The sequence below is a fragment of the Eschscholzia californica genome, unplaced genomic scaffold (assembly GCF_041429995.1).
Source record: "Eschscholzia californica isolate CP2 unplaced genomic scaffold, dmEscCali1.0.p SCAF_6, whole genome shotgun sequence".
NCBI lineage: Eukaryota > Viridiplantae > Streptophyta > Magnoliopsida > Ranunculales > Papaveraceae > Eschscholzia > Eschscholzia californica.
This window is the reverse complement of record NW_028238483.1, coordinates 30,973,369-30,990,084: the sequence shown is the minus strand read 5'-3', so window position 1 is coordinate 30,990,084 and position 16,716 is coordinate 30,973,369. Positions and strand designations below refer to the sequence as shown.

The following is a 16,716-nucleotide window of genomic DNA, read 5'->3' as shown; positions in this document are numbered from 1 at the left end:
TGCGTTGGATGAACAAGACAATATAGAACAACGGGACCGTTCAAATGGTAAAAATTGATCAAAGTTTTTCAAAGTTTGACTTTGATCGGACCGTTCAAATAGCATTTTGTCAAGAATCTTGTCAAAGATTCTTTGTACATTTAGCATTTCGCATAGAACAAATACAAACATTACTTCAATTTTGGATCAAACAACTTAATGACCTCAAGACATTGGTCCAAAAAGTGCTACTAAAACTGAGATTCAGTCTGCCCTAAGTTTATGTGGTTACATAGTCAACTCCTGGGTTTTGGTCGCATTTGAGTTGCAAGCAAGTGCATATTACTTCAATGTGAAAAAAGCTTTAATGTTGTTTTTATGAGAATGCTAGAAAAATCATACCCCAGACTTGAACAAAATCAACAATCTTCAAATGAACATTCTCTGTTGAACAATTGGTTTCCACTTAGAACTAGGAGCTAGGCTATTTTTTTTAGCTTGTTCTGTTCATTTTTCTTATATTAAAAGCAGTCAATTGTCTTAGTTAATGTTTTTGTATCCATAAAATTTAAAATTGGGGCAGATTCTAGAAAATGAGAATCTATTGAACTTGGGATATTCAGATGAAACAAATAGAACACCACAAAACCCAGAATTAACACCAACAACAATATCACAATTGCCATTCAAATACCCACCACCACCACCACCACCTAAACAAACAAACAAAACACCCAAAACTGGAGGGGAGAGATTCAATTCAAATTCTTTTCTCCCACCCATCCCCTTCTCTCTCATCAGTCTCACTAAGTTCTCTCTCTCTCTCTCTATCTCTCTCTATCTTCTACTCATCTACCTTCTACTCCTTTGATTTTCTTTTTCTTCTCTACATTTTGTTTGTATGGTACACTTGAGTTACTAAAACCAGCTCCAAAACCTAATTCCCAACTTGCATCTCAATCAAAAATTCGTTCTCAGTTAAAATTCATCTCAGAAAGCAATCAGATTAACCTCTTCCTGCGAACAGAATGTCAGTTGAGATCATGCAATATACCAATACCCAATATCCACTCCTCTCTCACTAAGAATTGAAGTAAGAGGGGTGATCGATCCGTTCTCAGCGTTATTAGTTTCTTGGCGAAGCTCTTGTGTTGACGAAGGGAGATTGTGCATCATCAGCTTCAGAATCGCTTCCAGACGAACTCCCAGAATCCGAATCTACATTAACCCAAAACTACCACAATTAAGACCTATCTAATTCAATACCAACTAACATGAAATGAATAAAACCTAAAGCAAGTAAGTACCACTAGAGGAAGAAGAACCACTACTGGAACTGCTGGAGCTGCTACTTCCATTGCCAGCATCTTTCTCAATCTCCACAGGAGGGAAACTGCTAGTTGGGATTTCTTCACCAATGTCCACATCTTCCTCTGCTCCTCCTAAAAAGTTATCTCCTTTCTTGTTCTTTCCAACTTCAGGAACTTCAGTTGTACTCTGTACCAGAGGAGACTGCAATTTGTTAGACAAAAACCATTAGATAAACACAAGATCAAAGAGAAAGCAAACAACAAAATTAATTGGGTAGTTGGGTTATTCCTGTTTTACCTTGTTTCCTTCCAATGCCGCCATATGATGATGATCTTGGGGAGTTGAAAGTGCTTGTCTTTTCATCTTGTTCATTGTCTTTTTGTAATTACAGACAAATCTATCAAGCTCCCAGAGAGTTTCTTTGTCCATAACTTCAATATCAACCTCAATTTCATCACCATCTTGTGAAAGCTCAGCATTTCTTCTCTTTATGATATGCAACAATTGATCCATCTTTTCTTGTGGTAAATATTGCAAGCTTTCACTCAAATTCTGCTTCTCCTCAAAGCTCATTTCTCGTTTATTCGGATCTTTCGCCTTTGGCCTTGGCAACTTCCCCATTCTACCTATAACTGGTTTCGAAATGGGACCAGGAATTTGTGCCATTGTTCTTGGTGGTGGTTGTGGTGGTGAAAATGGAGGTGGTGAAAATGATTGAGATGGGTGTATTGTTCTAGGTGCTGGCATTCGATCAGGCGTTCTAGACCTCTCTGGTGATGAAACCCTAGCTTGTAAATTAGGGTTTTCTTCGTCGGAACAAAACGAATCCCCCTTAGTTTCTACTACCGTTTCTCCAACAATTAACTTCATCTCATTCTCAAATTTCCTATAAGCAGGATCAAATAACCTATCGAATTTAGTGAGAAGTTCTTCAGCAAGAACATAAACTTCATGACCTTTAGGATTATAAGTCAAGGCATTGTTGAATGTTAACCTAACGTCTGATGCAAAATCTAATGGATTTCCATAAAGTTTCTTCCCCAACTTCATTTTCACAGTTCCAAGATCCATAGGGTTCTTGATTATATGATGATAATCATGAAGTTTCAAACCAATAGCATCAACAGGTGAATTAAATATATAACCAAATTTGTGGTTCATCAATTTCCCTAAGATTTGACTACATCTTTTCATCACGCTTATGAATACCTTTCCTCCTCCTCCTCCTATAATACCTTCAGAAGCTATTAAACGTTTTTTCGGATCTGGTTTTGAATCAAACGGAGGAGGAGGGCGTTTGAATCCTGAGGTTTTCGTTTCATTACCCGATATGAACTCCGATGGCCGGTTGTACTGATTAGTTCTCGGCGTTCTATCGGAAACCGGCGAGCTTGAGGTGCTGTTTAAATGCAGAGACGGCGGTGGTCTGTTTGATGATGTAACTTCTCTCCCGCCATATCCACCGGAAAACTGAGAAGCACTATAACCAGATCTTGCTTGTAAATCTCTTGATTCAATCCGATTACTCAAATTTCTGACTTGTTCCAGCTCGAAAACCAATCGTTTCTTCAGATCCTTCAACTCTCTTTTAGAATAGCTAGAGATGTTAAATGTGACATGTCGATTCATCAAGAATTCGCGTCCGGTGTTAGGTTTCCGGTTATGAGAAGAAGAATCGTTTGATACAGACTGCCGGCCATTAATCTGGCTTGAAAGATGATCATTATAGATCTGTTTTTTAGGGTTAGGGTTAGAATTAGGGGTTTTCCTCATGTAAACCTTCTCTTCTCCCCAGTGCGGTTCATTCCGACTGGCCAAGAGAGCTGACGCCATGCATGAACAGAAATCTCTCTCTTCTAGGTTAGATGAATTAACTCGTTTAATCTCCGGCGAACATTCAAAGACGCAAGCAAGTAATGAATCATCAGAAGACCAGTAAAATGCCGGAAATTGATCGGAAGCAGACACCTCGCCGACGAAATCAACCGGAGAAGAAGGCTTGAAAGGATAAAAGGTTAGAGAGAGAGAATGAAGAGAAGAGAGGGTTTGAGAAGAAGACCCTCGCAATCGATGAACAAGAGAGCGGGGGAGAACCACTTCTTAAAGGAAATCAGATCTGCCCGTTTTGTACTTATGAAGATTATTATCCGTTGATTTAATTAATAAAGTTGATCCTACGGTTGATCCGCGTTTCATGTTGCCCTAATTACTGACCGTCCTATCTGTCATGAAGGGCGAAGATCTGGAGTTTGATAGACGTGGAGTATTTAAAACCGTAGATGTAATTGCATATTATAGTAGATCTAAATTTTCATTTGAGGAGGTTGAATTTAGCGTGAATTTTGGGGTACATGACTCTTTGCATTTAGGTTTTTATGAGACGGTGCCACGGTGGTGGGGCATTTCTTTTTTTTTTTTTTTGCTGACATGGAGGTAAATACAGCTGGAAAAACCAAATTGAAAAAAGTATTTTTGTTCAGAAGATTCATCTATTTTCCCGCCAAATCATAAAGAGTTGCCAGGTCAGACTAGTTATCATATTCGAAATCCACGTGGGTCGAATAGAGAGAGGACTCTTCAGTGGGTCTAAACGCTCTTTGCATATCATACTCCCGACTTGGTATTTTATTGGGGCCCGTTATTCTAAGGCCCAAAATATGAGGAATAACAAGAAAGAGGCCCAATCTTAAATATTAATGAGAAAAAAATCCACTATGTACAAGTACCACTATACCCTTTATTACACAAAATCATGCCCATAAAATCCCACCCACTTTCCCATCCAAATTAATTTGGGCAGTCTTCTTATTACAAAAACCAAGATTTTTTACTTTTTATTTCTTCATTCTTTTTTACTTTCCCAGAAGCTAAAGACCATAATCGTTTTCTCTCTCTACCTTCACCGGAATTGGGTGATCGGACATGAAATTAGTTTCTTCGGAAACGAAGTCCGACCATTGAACTACCGGTATGATTTCATCTTCATCTTCTTTAATGTTTCATCTTCTTTAATGTTTCATCTTCTTCTTCTTCTTTAATCTTCATCATCATACAATCATAAGTTTTATTTAATGATGTTCAAACTTCTTATAAGATTTTTGAGTTTTACTTCTACATTCTCTAATTTCTTTAACAAGGTAAAATCCATTATACAGATTTTTGTTCTAAGAAACTAAAAAGTACAAAGTTAGATCTATTTTTCGGTTTCTCTCTCTAGAAATTACGTTTAAGCAGATGTTGATGTTTAACAGACAAATTGTCAGGTGTTTTAAGCATGTTAGAATATGTTGTTCGTTAAGGGGGTCTGTTTCCAACATTGTAGTTGACATTCTTCAAAATGTCCGGAACAAAATCGCAAATGTTTAGATTAGAACCCAACATGTTTGCAACATAACTTTAAATGTTTCAAAAAACCCCCAAAATGTTAAACGAATAAAAAAAGGTTTTTTTTACCAAGTAAAACCCTAAACAATCATCAACATTCCCGTGAATGGCTGAAACATAACACAAAATGTCTTCAACATATTTGAAAATGTTTCCAAAAACCCCCCAAAATGTTAAACCAAGAACAAATACTTATTTACTCAGTAAAACACTCGAAATTCATCAACAAACCCATGAATGTCTGGGACAAAACCCAAAAAGTACAAAGTTAGATCTATTTTCAGGTGTTTTAAGCATTTTAGAATATGTTGTTCGTTAAGGGGTTTTGTTTCAAACATTTAGGAGTTTGTTGATGATTTTTTGGGGTTTTACTTGGTAAAAAGCTATTGTTCTTCGCTAAGCATTTTAGGAGTTTTTTTGGAGACATTTACAGTTATGTTGAAGACATTTGGGATTCTGTTTCAAACATTTAGGGTTTTGTTGTTGATTTTTGGGTGTTTTACTTGGTAAAAAAGCTTTTGTTCTTCGTTAAGCATTTTAGGGGTTTTGGGAAAAATTTAAAGTTAAGTTGAAGACATTTTGGGTTATGTTTCAAACATTTAGGGGTTGTTGATGATATTTTTTTTTTACTTGGTACAAAAGTGATTGTTCTTCGTTAAGCATTTTTTGTTGTTCAAAATACCGACACTTCTTCAATAATGAGAACACTTTCTCTTTTGTTAAAAGCATACTTATCAATTGTTTAATCTATATTTTTGCTCTTCATATTCGGGATTCATTCTGAATGAGAATGTCTTTGACATTTTTCGCTAATGCTAAACATTTTTAGAAATGTTGATAACGTTCGTTTTAATGTCTCGAGCATTTTCCAATATTCCTACTGCATATAATCATTTGTTCATTCCGCTTGCAGAATTTTCATCTATGGAACCGGATAGAGTACCTGTTACTTCTCAAAATAATGATAAGAAAAGCTAGTTTGTGAATCATGTCGAACCCAATTGTAATTGTCATTCTTCCGTATGTCTCCAACATGAATTAGATATTTGCAAATATGTTGCTTATTTGTCTTAGAAACTCTTCTTTTTGTCTATGAATTTTATATATTGTTCCAAACATTCTAACTCATGTTGTATAGTGAATGGATCCTTACATGGCTAACTCTTATTTTGTAAATTTCTTATTCATCCAAAAGAGTGTCAAACAATGTAAAAAACGCACCTGAAGAATGTCCATAACATTATTGATTGTTTCTTCATATTTTGTTTAATTCTTGAGACAAACTGTTTATTGTCTCTGCATCTCATATATTTTGAAGAACAAATTTTTTGTTAACTTAATCATAAAATGTTATGAACATGTCCAACATTGTAGGTGACATTCTTGAAAATGTCAAGAATAAAACCGCAAATGTTTAAATCATAACCCAATATGTTTTCAACATAACTTTAAATGTTTCAAAAAAAAAACCCCAAAATGTTAAACGAATGACAAAAGTTTTTTTACCAAGTAAAACCCTAAACAATCATCAACATTCCCCTGAATGTCTGAAACAAAACCAAAAATGTCTTCAACATATTTTTAAATGTTTTCAAAAACTCTCCAAAATGCTAAACTAAGAACAAAGACTTTAAAACACCCAAAATTCATCAACAAATCAATGAATGTCTGGGACAAAACCCAAAATAACTACAACAAACCTGTAAATATTTGAAACAGAACCCAAAATGTCTTTAACATAACTATAAATGTTTTCAAAACCACCCAAAATGCTAAACGAAGACAAAAGTTTTTTTTACCAAGTAAAGCACTTAAAAATCATCAACATTTGCCTGAATGTCTGAAACTGAACACAAAATGTCGTCAACAAAACCATAAATGTTTGAAAAAGAACCCCAAATGTCTTCAACATAACTTGATTGATGTTACCACCAAAATCCAGATTTTGTGCCTTAAAAAAAATTAATTGATGTTTTAAACATTTTAAATTTGTTTTAGAAACAATGTTCATGCAACGAGCAAACTCGAAAATGTTTGATTTATTTAGTCAGTTTTATCTACATTTCCGATTTTGTTCGAAGATAACATCCATTTTTTTGCAAACAAAAAAAAGAAAATAAAACAGAACACTATTATCGAACAAATCATATTGACAAATACAACACATCAAAATACTTCTGACACATCTCAGTTTGTTCAAAGCGAAAACAAATTTGCTCTTGTTTTTTCGGTTTTGCAATAAACAAAAGAAGCTTATTGCAAAAGCATCTGCAAATTTCCTCACAACAAAATCCAACCTATATAAACATGTATTTACAGCGGAAATCCCACTCTAAGAATCCAAAACATTTTGAGTTTTGTTGACACGAAAACAATTATTTTCATTAATTTTCCAATCTTCGTTAAAGTTGTCAATTCTGCCCGTTTTCTTTGTGCAAGTTTCTTCTAGCCCGACTTTAAGGTACATTTAATCTGGACAACTTTTTTATCCCAAGGATGTTTTTCCTCTCTCCTTCAACCACCTCTGTTTCCTTCTCATTTCTCCCTTTTCTTTCCGCTTTATGGCAGCAAATGGTTCCTTGCATAGGACAATTATAACATTGTTATCAGCTTCAGAAATTTTCCAAAAACATATAGCATGCAAACTTGGACACAAACATAAATGTTGTCAACATTTCACAATTTGATTATTATTCTGAAAATGTACAGTAACATTTTAAAATATGTCTCAAACAAATAAAAACTATCAGAGAGCAACTTAATAAAAGAAACCAAACCCTTGGTATAACTAAAACATATTTGAAATTGTTTGGAACATTAATGTACTTGCAGAGAGAAGGATGACAAATGAAGTAATTAAATCTTTATTGCTAATAATAGTTTCGTGCTCAAAGCATTATTGCAAAAACATAAACATCTAAGAAGATGTTGATAGCAAGTTAGGAATTGCAAACATCAACCAAGGAACTGCAACCAAAAAATCATCATTGCCGAAAATATTATTAAGTTAAAAAACACAATCACTAAGTGAATATTTGGAGCAAGCATTTTCGAGTTTGGCCCCTGAATCAACATTGTTTCTACAACAAATTTAAAATGCTTAAAACACCAATCAATTTTTGTAAGACACGAAATCTGGATTTTGATGGTAACAACTATAACAATACAGAAAACATTTTTCAGTTTGCTCGTTGTATTAACATTGTGCTAACAACATATTCTAAAATGCTTACAATACTTTTCAATTTGTCTGTTAAACATCAATATATACTAAAACGTAATTTCTAGAGAGAGAAACCGAAAAATAGATCTAAGTTTGTACTTTTTCAGTTCTTAAAAATGACGAAATATATAAAATATTTTCCAGTTTGCTAGTTGCATCAACATTGTTTCTACAACAAATTTAAATTGCTTAAAACACCAATCAATTTGTGGAAGGGACAAATCTGAGTTCTGGTGGTAACATCAATAAAAATGAATAAAACATTTGTAAATTTGCTCGATGTATTAAAATCGAACTAAAAACATATTTTAAAATGCTTAAAACAACAACCAATTTGGTTGTTAAAAATCAAAATATGTTAAAAACGTAATATCTAGAGAGAGAAACTTAAAAACAGATCTAAAATTGTACTTTTGTTTTCTTAGAACAAAAATATCATATTAAAGTTAAAAGAATAGATCTAAAAAGATATCAAACATTGAAGAACAAATCATATGCTTAAGTTTGAAGAACAAATCATATGCTTAAATGAAGATGAACAAAACATGGTGTTGATGATAAAGATGAACAGAAATAGATAGAGATTGTTAGCATGAAATGAAGGTGCAATGAAGATGCTTAAATGAAGATGAACAAAACATGGTGTTGGTGATAAAGATGAACAGAAATAGATAAAAATGGTTAGTATGAAAATAAAGTGAAATGAAGATGAATCTAGAGAGAGAAAAGATGGAAGAAAGATGAAGATCAAGAAATACTTTTCTGTGAAGATAAAGTACCTGTAGATGGAAGGGGAGAGATTTAAGGAGAGAGATTGCCGGCGAAATGATCGGGATGCTCAGTCCGGTTATGATTTGTGTGTGATATTTCGCTGCCAAATATGAGAGAGAGAGAGAGAGGATGGAAGGAAAATAGTTTTGTAAAGAGGGAAACTAAATATATACAGGAAGTTTGAGAGGGAAAAAAATCCTTAATATATAAAGGGCAAAAGAGGTATTATCTGAAAATATGACTACTTAGAGATGAGTAAATGAGCATTGGGATCAGGAAAAGGGTTTGATCTTTGTTTATTTTAAAAAAAATGGGTTTTTCAACTAATATTAATACATAGTGGGCCTGGTTTTGTATTTGAGCCCATTTTTTGGGTTTTTCAATAAAAAATCCTTTAAAAAATCCTTTTATTGCATGCGTGGCTTATCGGCACTTCTTTTAGGCAACTTCAATGAATCTTTATTAGGATTAAAAAAGAAGGATAACTTTTTTCTTTTCTTTTTTTTTTTTGTAAGAAAGCAGACTACTATGTACTATCTACATTTAGGGGTGGGAATCGGACGGGCTCGGACGGGCTCGGGCGAATCGGGCTCGAATAAGCCGAGCCCGCAATAGGGAGTCGGGCGGATCGGGCCGGACCAAACACTGACTATAAGAGCCCGTAGCCCGTCCGAGCCCGGCTGCCCGAGCGGGTTCCAACGGGCTCGGGCCGGACGGGCTCGGGCCGGACGGGCTCGGGTTTTTGTGACTTGAAAAAAAAAAAAAAAAAAACCAATTTTTTTTGTCTCAACCATTTACTTCAAACAATGACCCTCCTTAATAACACAAACCCATTAAAGCTGAAATAAGAAAAAACAGCATAGTCTTTGGGCACTCAAATTCCTAACACAAATCTTCCCAATCAAAGGATCATTGATGCTACATGGTTTAATATTATCATCACATTTAATCGAATGCATCATCATCATCATCTGGAAGAGGCTGAGCTGCAGCTTGGAGCAATTCCTGTTCATGCTTTTCTTGTGCAACCATGTCAATTTGAACTTCTGGAGGGGCAAAAGCAGGAGACCCGATAAAGTGGAGGTTAACATCACCTGCTAGCTTTCGGGCGAGATACAAGAAAGGCTTCTCGAAATTGTAGTTGCTCTTGGCAGAAAATTTCATAGTACTGCAGGTTCTTCTTCCTGTGGAATGTAAGTTGCTTTGCTTTCACTTGCCTGTCCTTGACATCAACCTTGTTTCCACAAAGAACGATTGGAATATTCTCGCGAACCCTAAAAAATCATACCCATTTCATTTAAATTCATATAGAAAATGCGACCACGAACATACTTAAACAACAGCAAATAAGAAGATCGGAGTTTGTATAACAGACCTGCAGAGATCCCTGTGCCATGTCGGTTGAGCTGTAACATCGAACATAATGATCGCACATTGTCCATGGATATAATAACCATCTCTGAGTCCACCAAATTTCTCTTGACCGGCTGTATCCCAACAGTAAGATGCAAGGATGAACTCCTACAATAGAATAGAGGGATAAAACAACATCAGGAGAAGTAAATTTTAAAAGAAAAACAAAATCTTGTTCCGATTAATCCGAAGATTCTTAGAAGGTGAAAAACTTTTAGATTCAAATTTACATCTCAATTAAACCCTAACGGCTAAGAATATTGAACATCGTACTAGAACATGTACACACTATACAAACATCAAAGAAATAACTGAGTTCATTACAAATAAAACAATATCTTCATCATCTTTCATGAATCCTTTTCTATTTTTACCACTTCTTCAATGTTCTAACTTAGAAGAAAAGTATTTTTCTAGACTCAATTCAACCCAATAGCAGATTCATGAACTGTGAGTACAAAAATTCAAACTTTCTTTTCTCCTATCCCTAGGAACAAGTAGAAGAAGTGAAAAACAATAAACAAACAAACCAAGTAAAAAAGAAATTAGGGCTTTCAGCAACCAGACACTGGAGATGATGAGTTCTTCACCACAAATCAAGTCGGATTAGGGTTTCTTTTAATTTAAAACAAGAATAGGAAAAATAAAACAAAAAGAGAACATGTCTATACCTGAAAACAGTACTCGAGATTCCCTAGTCTTGAAGTTGAGCAACGAAATTCAAAACCCTAATTACAGATTTCCGTCTGAGTTAGCGAGAGAGAGGCGGAAAGAGAGATTATTTAGGGTTAGTTGTTAGGGTTTTTGGTTGGGGAGGGGTTTTATAAGAAATGAAGGGACAACTTGATCCAATTGTCCAGATATAATACGAACAGATGCCCTATCTACGGATCTAAATCATTTCACACGGATTGTAGTTTCTATCGGGCTGTCCGTCGGGCTCTCCAGCGGGCTCGGGTGTCGGACGGGCCAAACGGGCCGGGACTCGGAATTGAGGGCCGGTCCGAGGCCCGCCCTATAAGCCCGGTTCTCTCGGGCCGGGTAAGCCCGGCTCGGGTACATGTCGGGTTGCGGGTCCAAACGGTCCGGGCCGGGACTCGGATTCCCGGACCGTTTTCCCAACCCTATCTACATTAGTCCATTACAAGATATTAAAACATTACCAAGATGTGATAAGCACGCCGCCGTCTAAATTAAATTATTAATAAAAGAAGTTTCAAAGCCAAACAACATGAAAGATTTCTAAAGACCGACAAATTATTACATTATTTAAACATTTTTAATAACCTAAATTTAATAAATCTTTGATTTCACCTCTTCTGAAAATCGAATCTGGGACCTCCATAGCTTTGGAATTTATGCCAATACTTCCAACCACTTGGGCAAGCAAGTGCCGACAAAGAAAGATGAAGTTGTTTGAGGGAAGACTTGGAAATTTCTTTTATGGGAAAAATTCTATTTTGGCTCCCTCAAAAATCCCAAATACCTTTTATCTCATACCACTTTCTTGATACAAAATCTCTTGTTATGAACAAATGATAATGGTTTGCTCGACCTTGAAGTGTTATGTTGTTATTACTTATCATTCATATTCTATACGGTGAAGGCTTAGTCTACTTTTTCTCTCAAATAAAAACTCATTAGCGTCAAGCGTGAGGGAATGCTAGACGTTTGGTAATTTCTCCTGCGATCAGGATGAAAGACCCCATTGAATCGATACCATAATGGCCCCTAAAGATAACTAGCTTCCACTTAGGTTCATTTTTTTCATTTTTCCGTCTTATCTTTTGCTCGGAGGTGGCTCGTGACCAAAGCCACCAAAGCGGTCGCTTTGGGCCCCAAATAATCAAGGGCCTCATGTTTCATATTTCGTATATAACTTTAAAAAAACTAATTATACTTCAAACTAATTTCGAAAATAATTTAAGGCGTAGCTTAGTGGTAAAGAGTTTAGATCTTGGATAAAAGGTCAAGGGGTTCGATTTATACCCTTTACATTGTTTAAATTTTGTTAAACTTTTTCTAATATCCATTGTATGGGACCCCAATTTTTAATTTCGCTTGGGGCCCCCGATATACTTGGGCCGGCCCTGCTTTTGCTAGATGTTAGATACACGTATTTTTCTTACCCGATTTTGCCCCTCCAAGAATATCTACATGTCATCCCAAAATCTTAAGTTCCAAAGACGACATTCTTCTCCATTGATCTCCACCATTTAAGACACCCTTCCTCTTCACTTCTTATAACCCTTTTTTCTTTCTTTTTTCCTCTCTCCCTTTCTCCCTTTGCAATTTCTTCTATTTCTCTCCTTAGAACTCTGTGTTTCCACAATTATTATGTCAAATTTTCACCTTAAATCTAGTCATGACCATCTTATTCATTAGGTGGACCAATTAATCTTGAAGGCAGATCATCACGAACTACAACAAGTGTCCATTCATCAAATTCATGACTTATTTTGTTGATTCAAAATCACCATAGGAAATTTTATTTGGTGAATGATCGATAAAAATAAACTTTTCGGCTTGTTGAAGCATTTAATTTAGTAAAGACATACGGAGGATAATATTGGAGTGAAAGCATTTAAATATAATCCATAAGTACACAAATGGGTACCCAAATCCCAACAAAGTGGAATTAGGGCCTAGAGCATCCCGAATGGTTAGCACCAATTTACTCACCAAAAAGGAATCTTCACCAAATTATTTGGTGTTTTCAAATTTTTGAACCCAAAGACAAAACACCAAAACTCCCACCAGATCACTATTCATCACACCAAATTTTATTTTTATCGCTTTTAATACTCACTTTTAAAATAAAATGAGATAACAATTAATTTATTAAAATAATAATTGAAAATATAAGACTTAAGTTACAAATTAAGATCATTACGACATTTTATTATTTTTTGGGGACCAAATAAAAAAATATTTCATGAAGACCAAACACAAACACTAAAATGATTCAAGGGATGAGAAAATAATAAACAACTAAAACGAGGATGCAAAATGAATTAAAAAGTGAGGGGCCAAAATAAAATTATCATGTTTTTTGTTTGGTTTATAAGTTCATTGTTATAAACTTTTAAGATTAGGTTTTCTTCTTGTTGGGACCATTTCAATTTGTTTATATAGTTATATTGCTTAAATTACCGTTTAAGGGTTTCCTTATCTCATGATACATAATGTACTACATGATGTATTTCATGCTATTATAATATAATGATCCTTCTAGTAATATATAAATTCATTATTTTACTATATATTATATTTTTTATTGTATAGTTTGATGAGTAATACAGTTAATTATTGGTGCGACAACCTTCAAAAATATTAATCCATATTATATGAATCAAATTTCTTCCTAATATAGTAGATATGAAAACTTCATTTGGCTACAATTTTGGTTATTTTTTTTAGTTTGCATTAGTTGTTGTATGTAATGCTTGTTCGCAATAATCAGGTCCGAAAGAAATGAAGGACTTGAATCTATTTATGCGAAAGTACTACACTATCTGCTATCTAGTCCCATAGGGGTTGTTTTGATTTACGAGAGGGTGTCTATATAGGTTCCATGTTTTTTTTTTTTTTTTTTTTTGTAGACGCTAGGTTGAGTCACTGACTCCGGTCAATCAAGCATAATCTTCAATAGTTCGGAACATTGTTTGTGGTCTCGGCCAGCCGGAGGCTGTACCTATAGCTTTAGTTTTCTGGTTCAAGACCCTTCAGATCGATACGAATCTGAGACTATTCATAAATTGTCAGATCTAGTAAACAACATTACTTACAAATTATTCGAAATCAATCCAAAATCGACGATGAATACTTTTCTAGGATTTAACTATTTCCAAATTTTTCACACACTTGATTAGAAAATAAAATCATTAAAAAAGAAAATCAGAGTTTTTAGAACTGGTTTTTACAAGAAATTTTGATCTTTTGAAGTCTTTTTTTTTAGTATATTTAAACACTAAAAGATGTTGCGATGAAGATTCGGAAAGAAAATTGGAATAAAAAGAAGAATAAAAAGTAAAGGAGTGATGGGACTGCCTAGAGACAAAATATGTGAAAAGGTGGGGCGCGTACAAAGTCACCCTTCTGGTTATTGCAAGAACGGAAAGGAGATCAAAACAGAGTATTATTAGGTTTAAGCCTATGGCATTGGCTCTATTTTTCATATTGTCCATATGGATGGAAGTTAAAGAGGAAACTTTTGAAAGCTGCTATGAAATGGTAGGAAGTGAGGAAATAGATAATTGTAATTGTGAGCATAACAACAAGAACACCCCTATCAATCCCCATCTTATTATTGGATTCGTTCATTCTCTTTAATAATTGGTAGTTAGTAGTAGAGGTATGTAGTCGAATTTGTATACAATTTCAAAATAATAAAAGCATAAGTAGACTCAACCTTTGAGAAACTTTTTGAAATGTATTTGTTATTTAACTCTGCTAGTTTTAATTGTTATCCTAGGTATGGGAAGGGTTACACTAATATCAATATTACATTCCATCTTTTTAATTTTTTATTCATTTGATCATGCAATTCTTAGCTTTAGGGTAATGCGCTCTAAGATCATGCAAGTATTTTTTAACACTAAATAAACTAAAATGGAATGTAGAAATATAGTTAGTCCCAAATAGTTACACACATTGTCATATGAGTTTGACATCATAATTGAAGAATTTGAGTTAGGGTTCTCCATTTCTAAATAAAGAAGATTCCTTAACTAATAATACATAGACAATGAATGATGAGAGTAGCTTGCCATTGGAAATTTCAATGTTGCAAGGTTTTCAACAAGTACTACCCAAAAGCACTTAAATCTTTTACATCCAACAATTCTAATTTCCAACATAGATATTTGAAGTGAGATACTCTTAGAGTGCTTATAACCAAATTCATAGTTGAGTTTTCACTTTTATAAACAATTGAAATCCACTTGGGTAATTTTATATACACTCACTATTTTTAGCTGCCCCATTGACGTTCTGGTTGACTTGGTTGAGACAGTGAGAAAGGTGGGTATTTGGTTGCCATTCAACAAAGACAAAAAAGTAATCAAACAAAGAGCAAAGTTCCATTCATAACTTGGTTTCCTCTTTCAGTTTAAATAGTTGATCTCGTAAAAAAGAAAACCCATTTTCAACATTCAAACATCCCCAAAGAAGTGAACCACAAAGATTACTTTTGAAATTTTTTGTTCAAAGGCAAACTCAACATCATCATTAGAGTGGAATTTTAATTGATTTTCAGATTTTCAGATTTTCTTCCTCCACATCAAAGAATTGGTTAGAATCTTGTAGCAAAATTGTTGGTAATTAAGCAATCTTCCTCTGTTAAAGGTGTCATCTAGAAGGGATTAGGTTTAGAAATAAGGGTTTAGTAAAATAAAAAAAAAGATTCATAACAACTTTTCTCCTACCCCTAATACTTTCTTATACTGAAAATCAGGGTAAAATAAAATAAAAAAAAAAAAAAAAGAACCTTTCAAACTCCATAATCCCTTAGAGATGGGGCAGCTCAGATGGTGTGGGTCCAATTTTACTATAGGGTTGTTGTTCAACTATGACCCTTTCTCTAATCAACATGTTTCACTTTCACTAAACATAACAGCTGTGCTTATTCAATTTATAAACAATTTTTTAAATGAAGAGTCCCCAAGCTTTTTCTTTCTCTTATAATATAAGAATGGATAAGCCCTAGATATGACCATAACTTGAGTCTTGGTCTGCTTATGAAACAAGAGTAGAAATATCAGTAATAGTAAGAGAGAAGAGCCTTATAATCTCAATAGACATGATTCAAAAAAAAATGATATGATACAAGTAATAGGTCTTACAAGTCACGATTGTCTATCTAATCACTCGAGTAAAGAAATTGCACACAATTTATAACAATAAACAAGCTCAAATTATAGGACTAAAATATGAAGTGGATGGAGTGATTCTACCATAACAACTAAAAATAGAGAAATAGGACGTGAAATCCAATCATGTACCTTAGATTTGAGACTAGATTTTCATCATTTTTGTACAAATTATTCAAAGGCAGGGAGCTATCTATGCCTATAAGGTATCTTTATGAGCTCATATTATAGATGAGTTATGAGTGAGATTTGGGGTTGTAACTTGTAAATCAAGTTTGGGTGTATTTTATTAGAGAGGAGGAGCCCCACCATTAGAAAAATGGAAGAGAAAGCCAGACAAGTAAGAAGAAGCATCTTATCCCTTATTGGCCTCTTGACTTTCTCTGTCACAATTTTCACACTTGCAACTTGCACCCCAAACCCCACCACCCTGTTTACCTTCATTAACTCTCTTTCCCTGTCTTGAATCCAGACCTTCACCTGAATCGCCTGCAAAAGTTTCAGCCCCAAAAACCCACCACCACCTTTCCTCACCAGTCACCACCACCGTTTCCTTTTCAGGCACTACATCCCAACCAGGTTGATCTTCCCTTGGACCACCACTCTTTATCATCAATTTTCATTATTGTCCGGTCATAACAACAATGACCTTATGTCCCTAAAAAGTAAGTCGAAATCCGTCCGAAATCCAATGTAGACGGCCGTCCGAAATCCAAGCAGGCAGCCGGATTTTACCAACCAATTGAGAGAGAGAGAGAGAGAGAG

General features: G+C 34.6%; 1 protein-coding gene and 1 pseudogene across 3 annotated transcripts; both read right to left on the bottom strand.

Moving 5' to 3' along the window:
- Window positions 1-634: 634 nt before the first annotated feature.
- LOC147533486 (transcription factor GTE7-like) lies at window positions 635-3,364 on the bottom strand. 2 transcript variants are annotated; one of them, XM_086645541.1, is made up of 3 exons: window positions 1,588-3,364; window positions 1,287-1,491; window positions 635-1,197 (listed from the first exon to the last, which is right to left on the bottom strand). In XM_086645541.1, the coding sequence occupies exons 1-3, from the start codon at window positions 3,121-3,123 to the stop codon at window positions 1,106-1,108; spliced, it is 1,833 nt and encodes a 610-aa protein (XP_086501667.1). In that variant the 5' UTR covers window positions 3,124-3,364; the 3' UTR covers window positions 635-1,105. The 2 variants fall into 2 exon arrangements, with proteins under 2 accessions (XP_086501667.1, XP_086501668.1); XM_086645542.1 differs by having other exon boundaries at window positions 1,287-1,476; window positions 1,588-3,360.
- A 6,079-nt stretch (window positions 3,365-9,443) lies between these two features.
- On the bottom strand, window positions 9,444-16,564 carry LOC147533485 (GTP-binding nuclear protein Ran1A-like; annotated as a pseudogene). The gene is made up of 3 exons (XR_015228126.1): window positions 16,373-16,564; window positions 10,044-10,189; window positions 9,444-9,942 (listed from the first exon to the last, which is right to left on the bottom strand). The product of XR_015228126.1 is annotated as a GTP-binding nuclear protein Ran1A-like (transcript).
- Window positions 16,565-16,716: the final 152 nt, after the last annotated feature.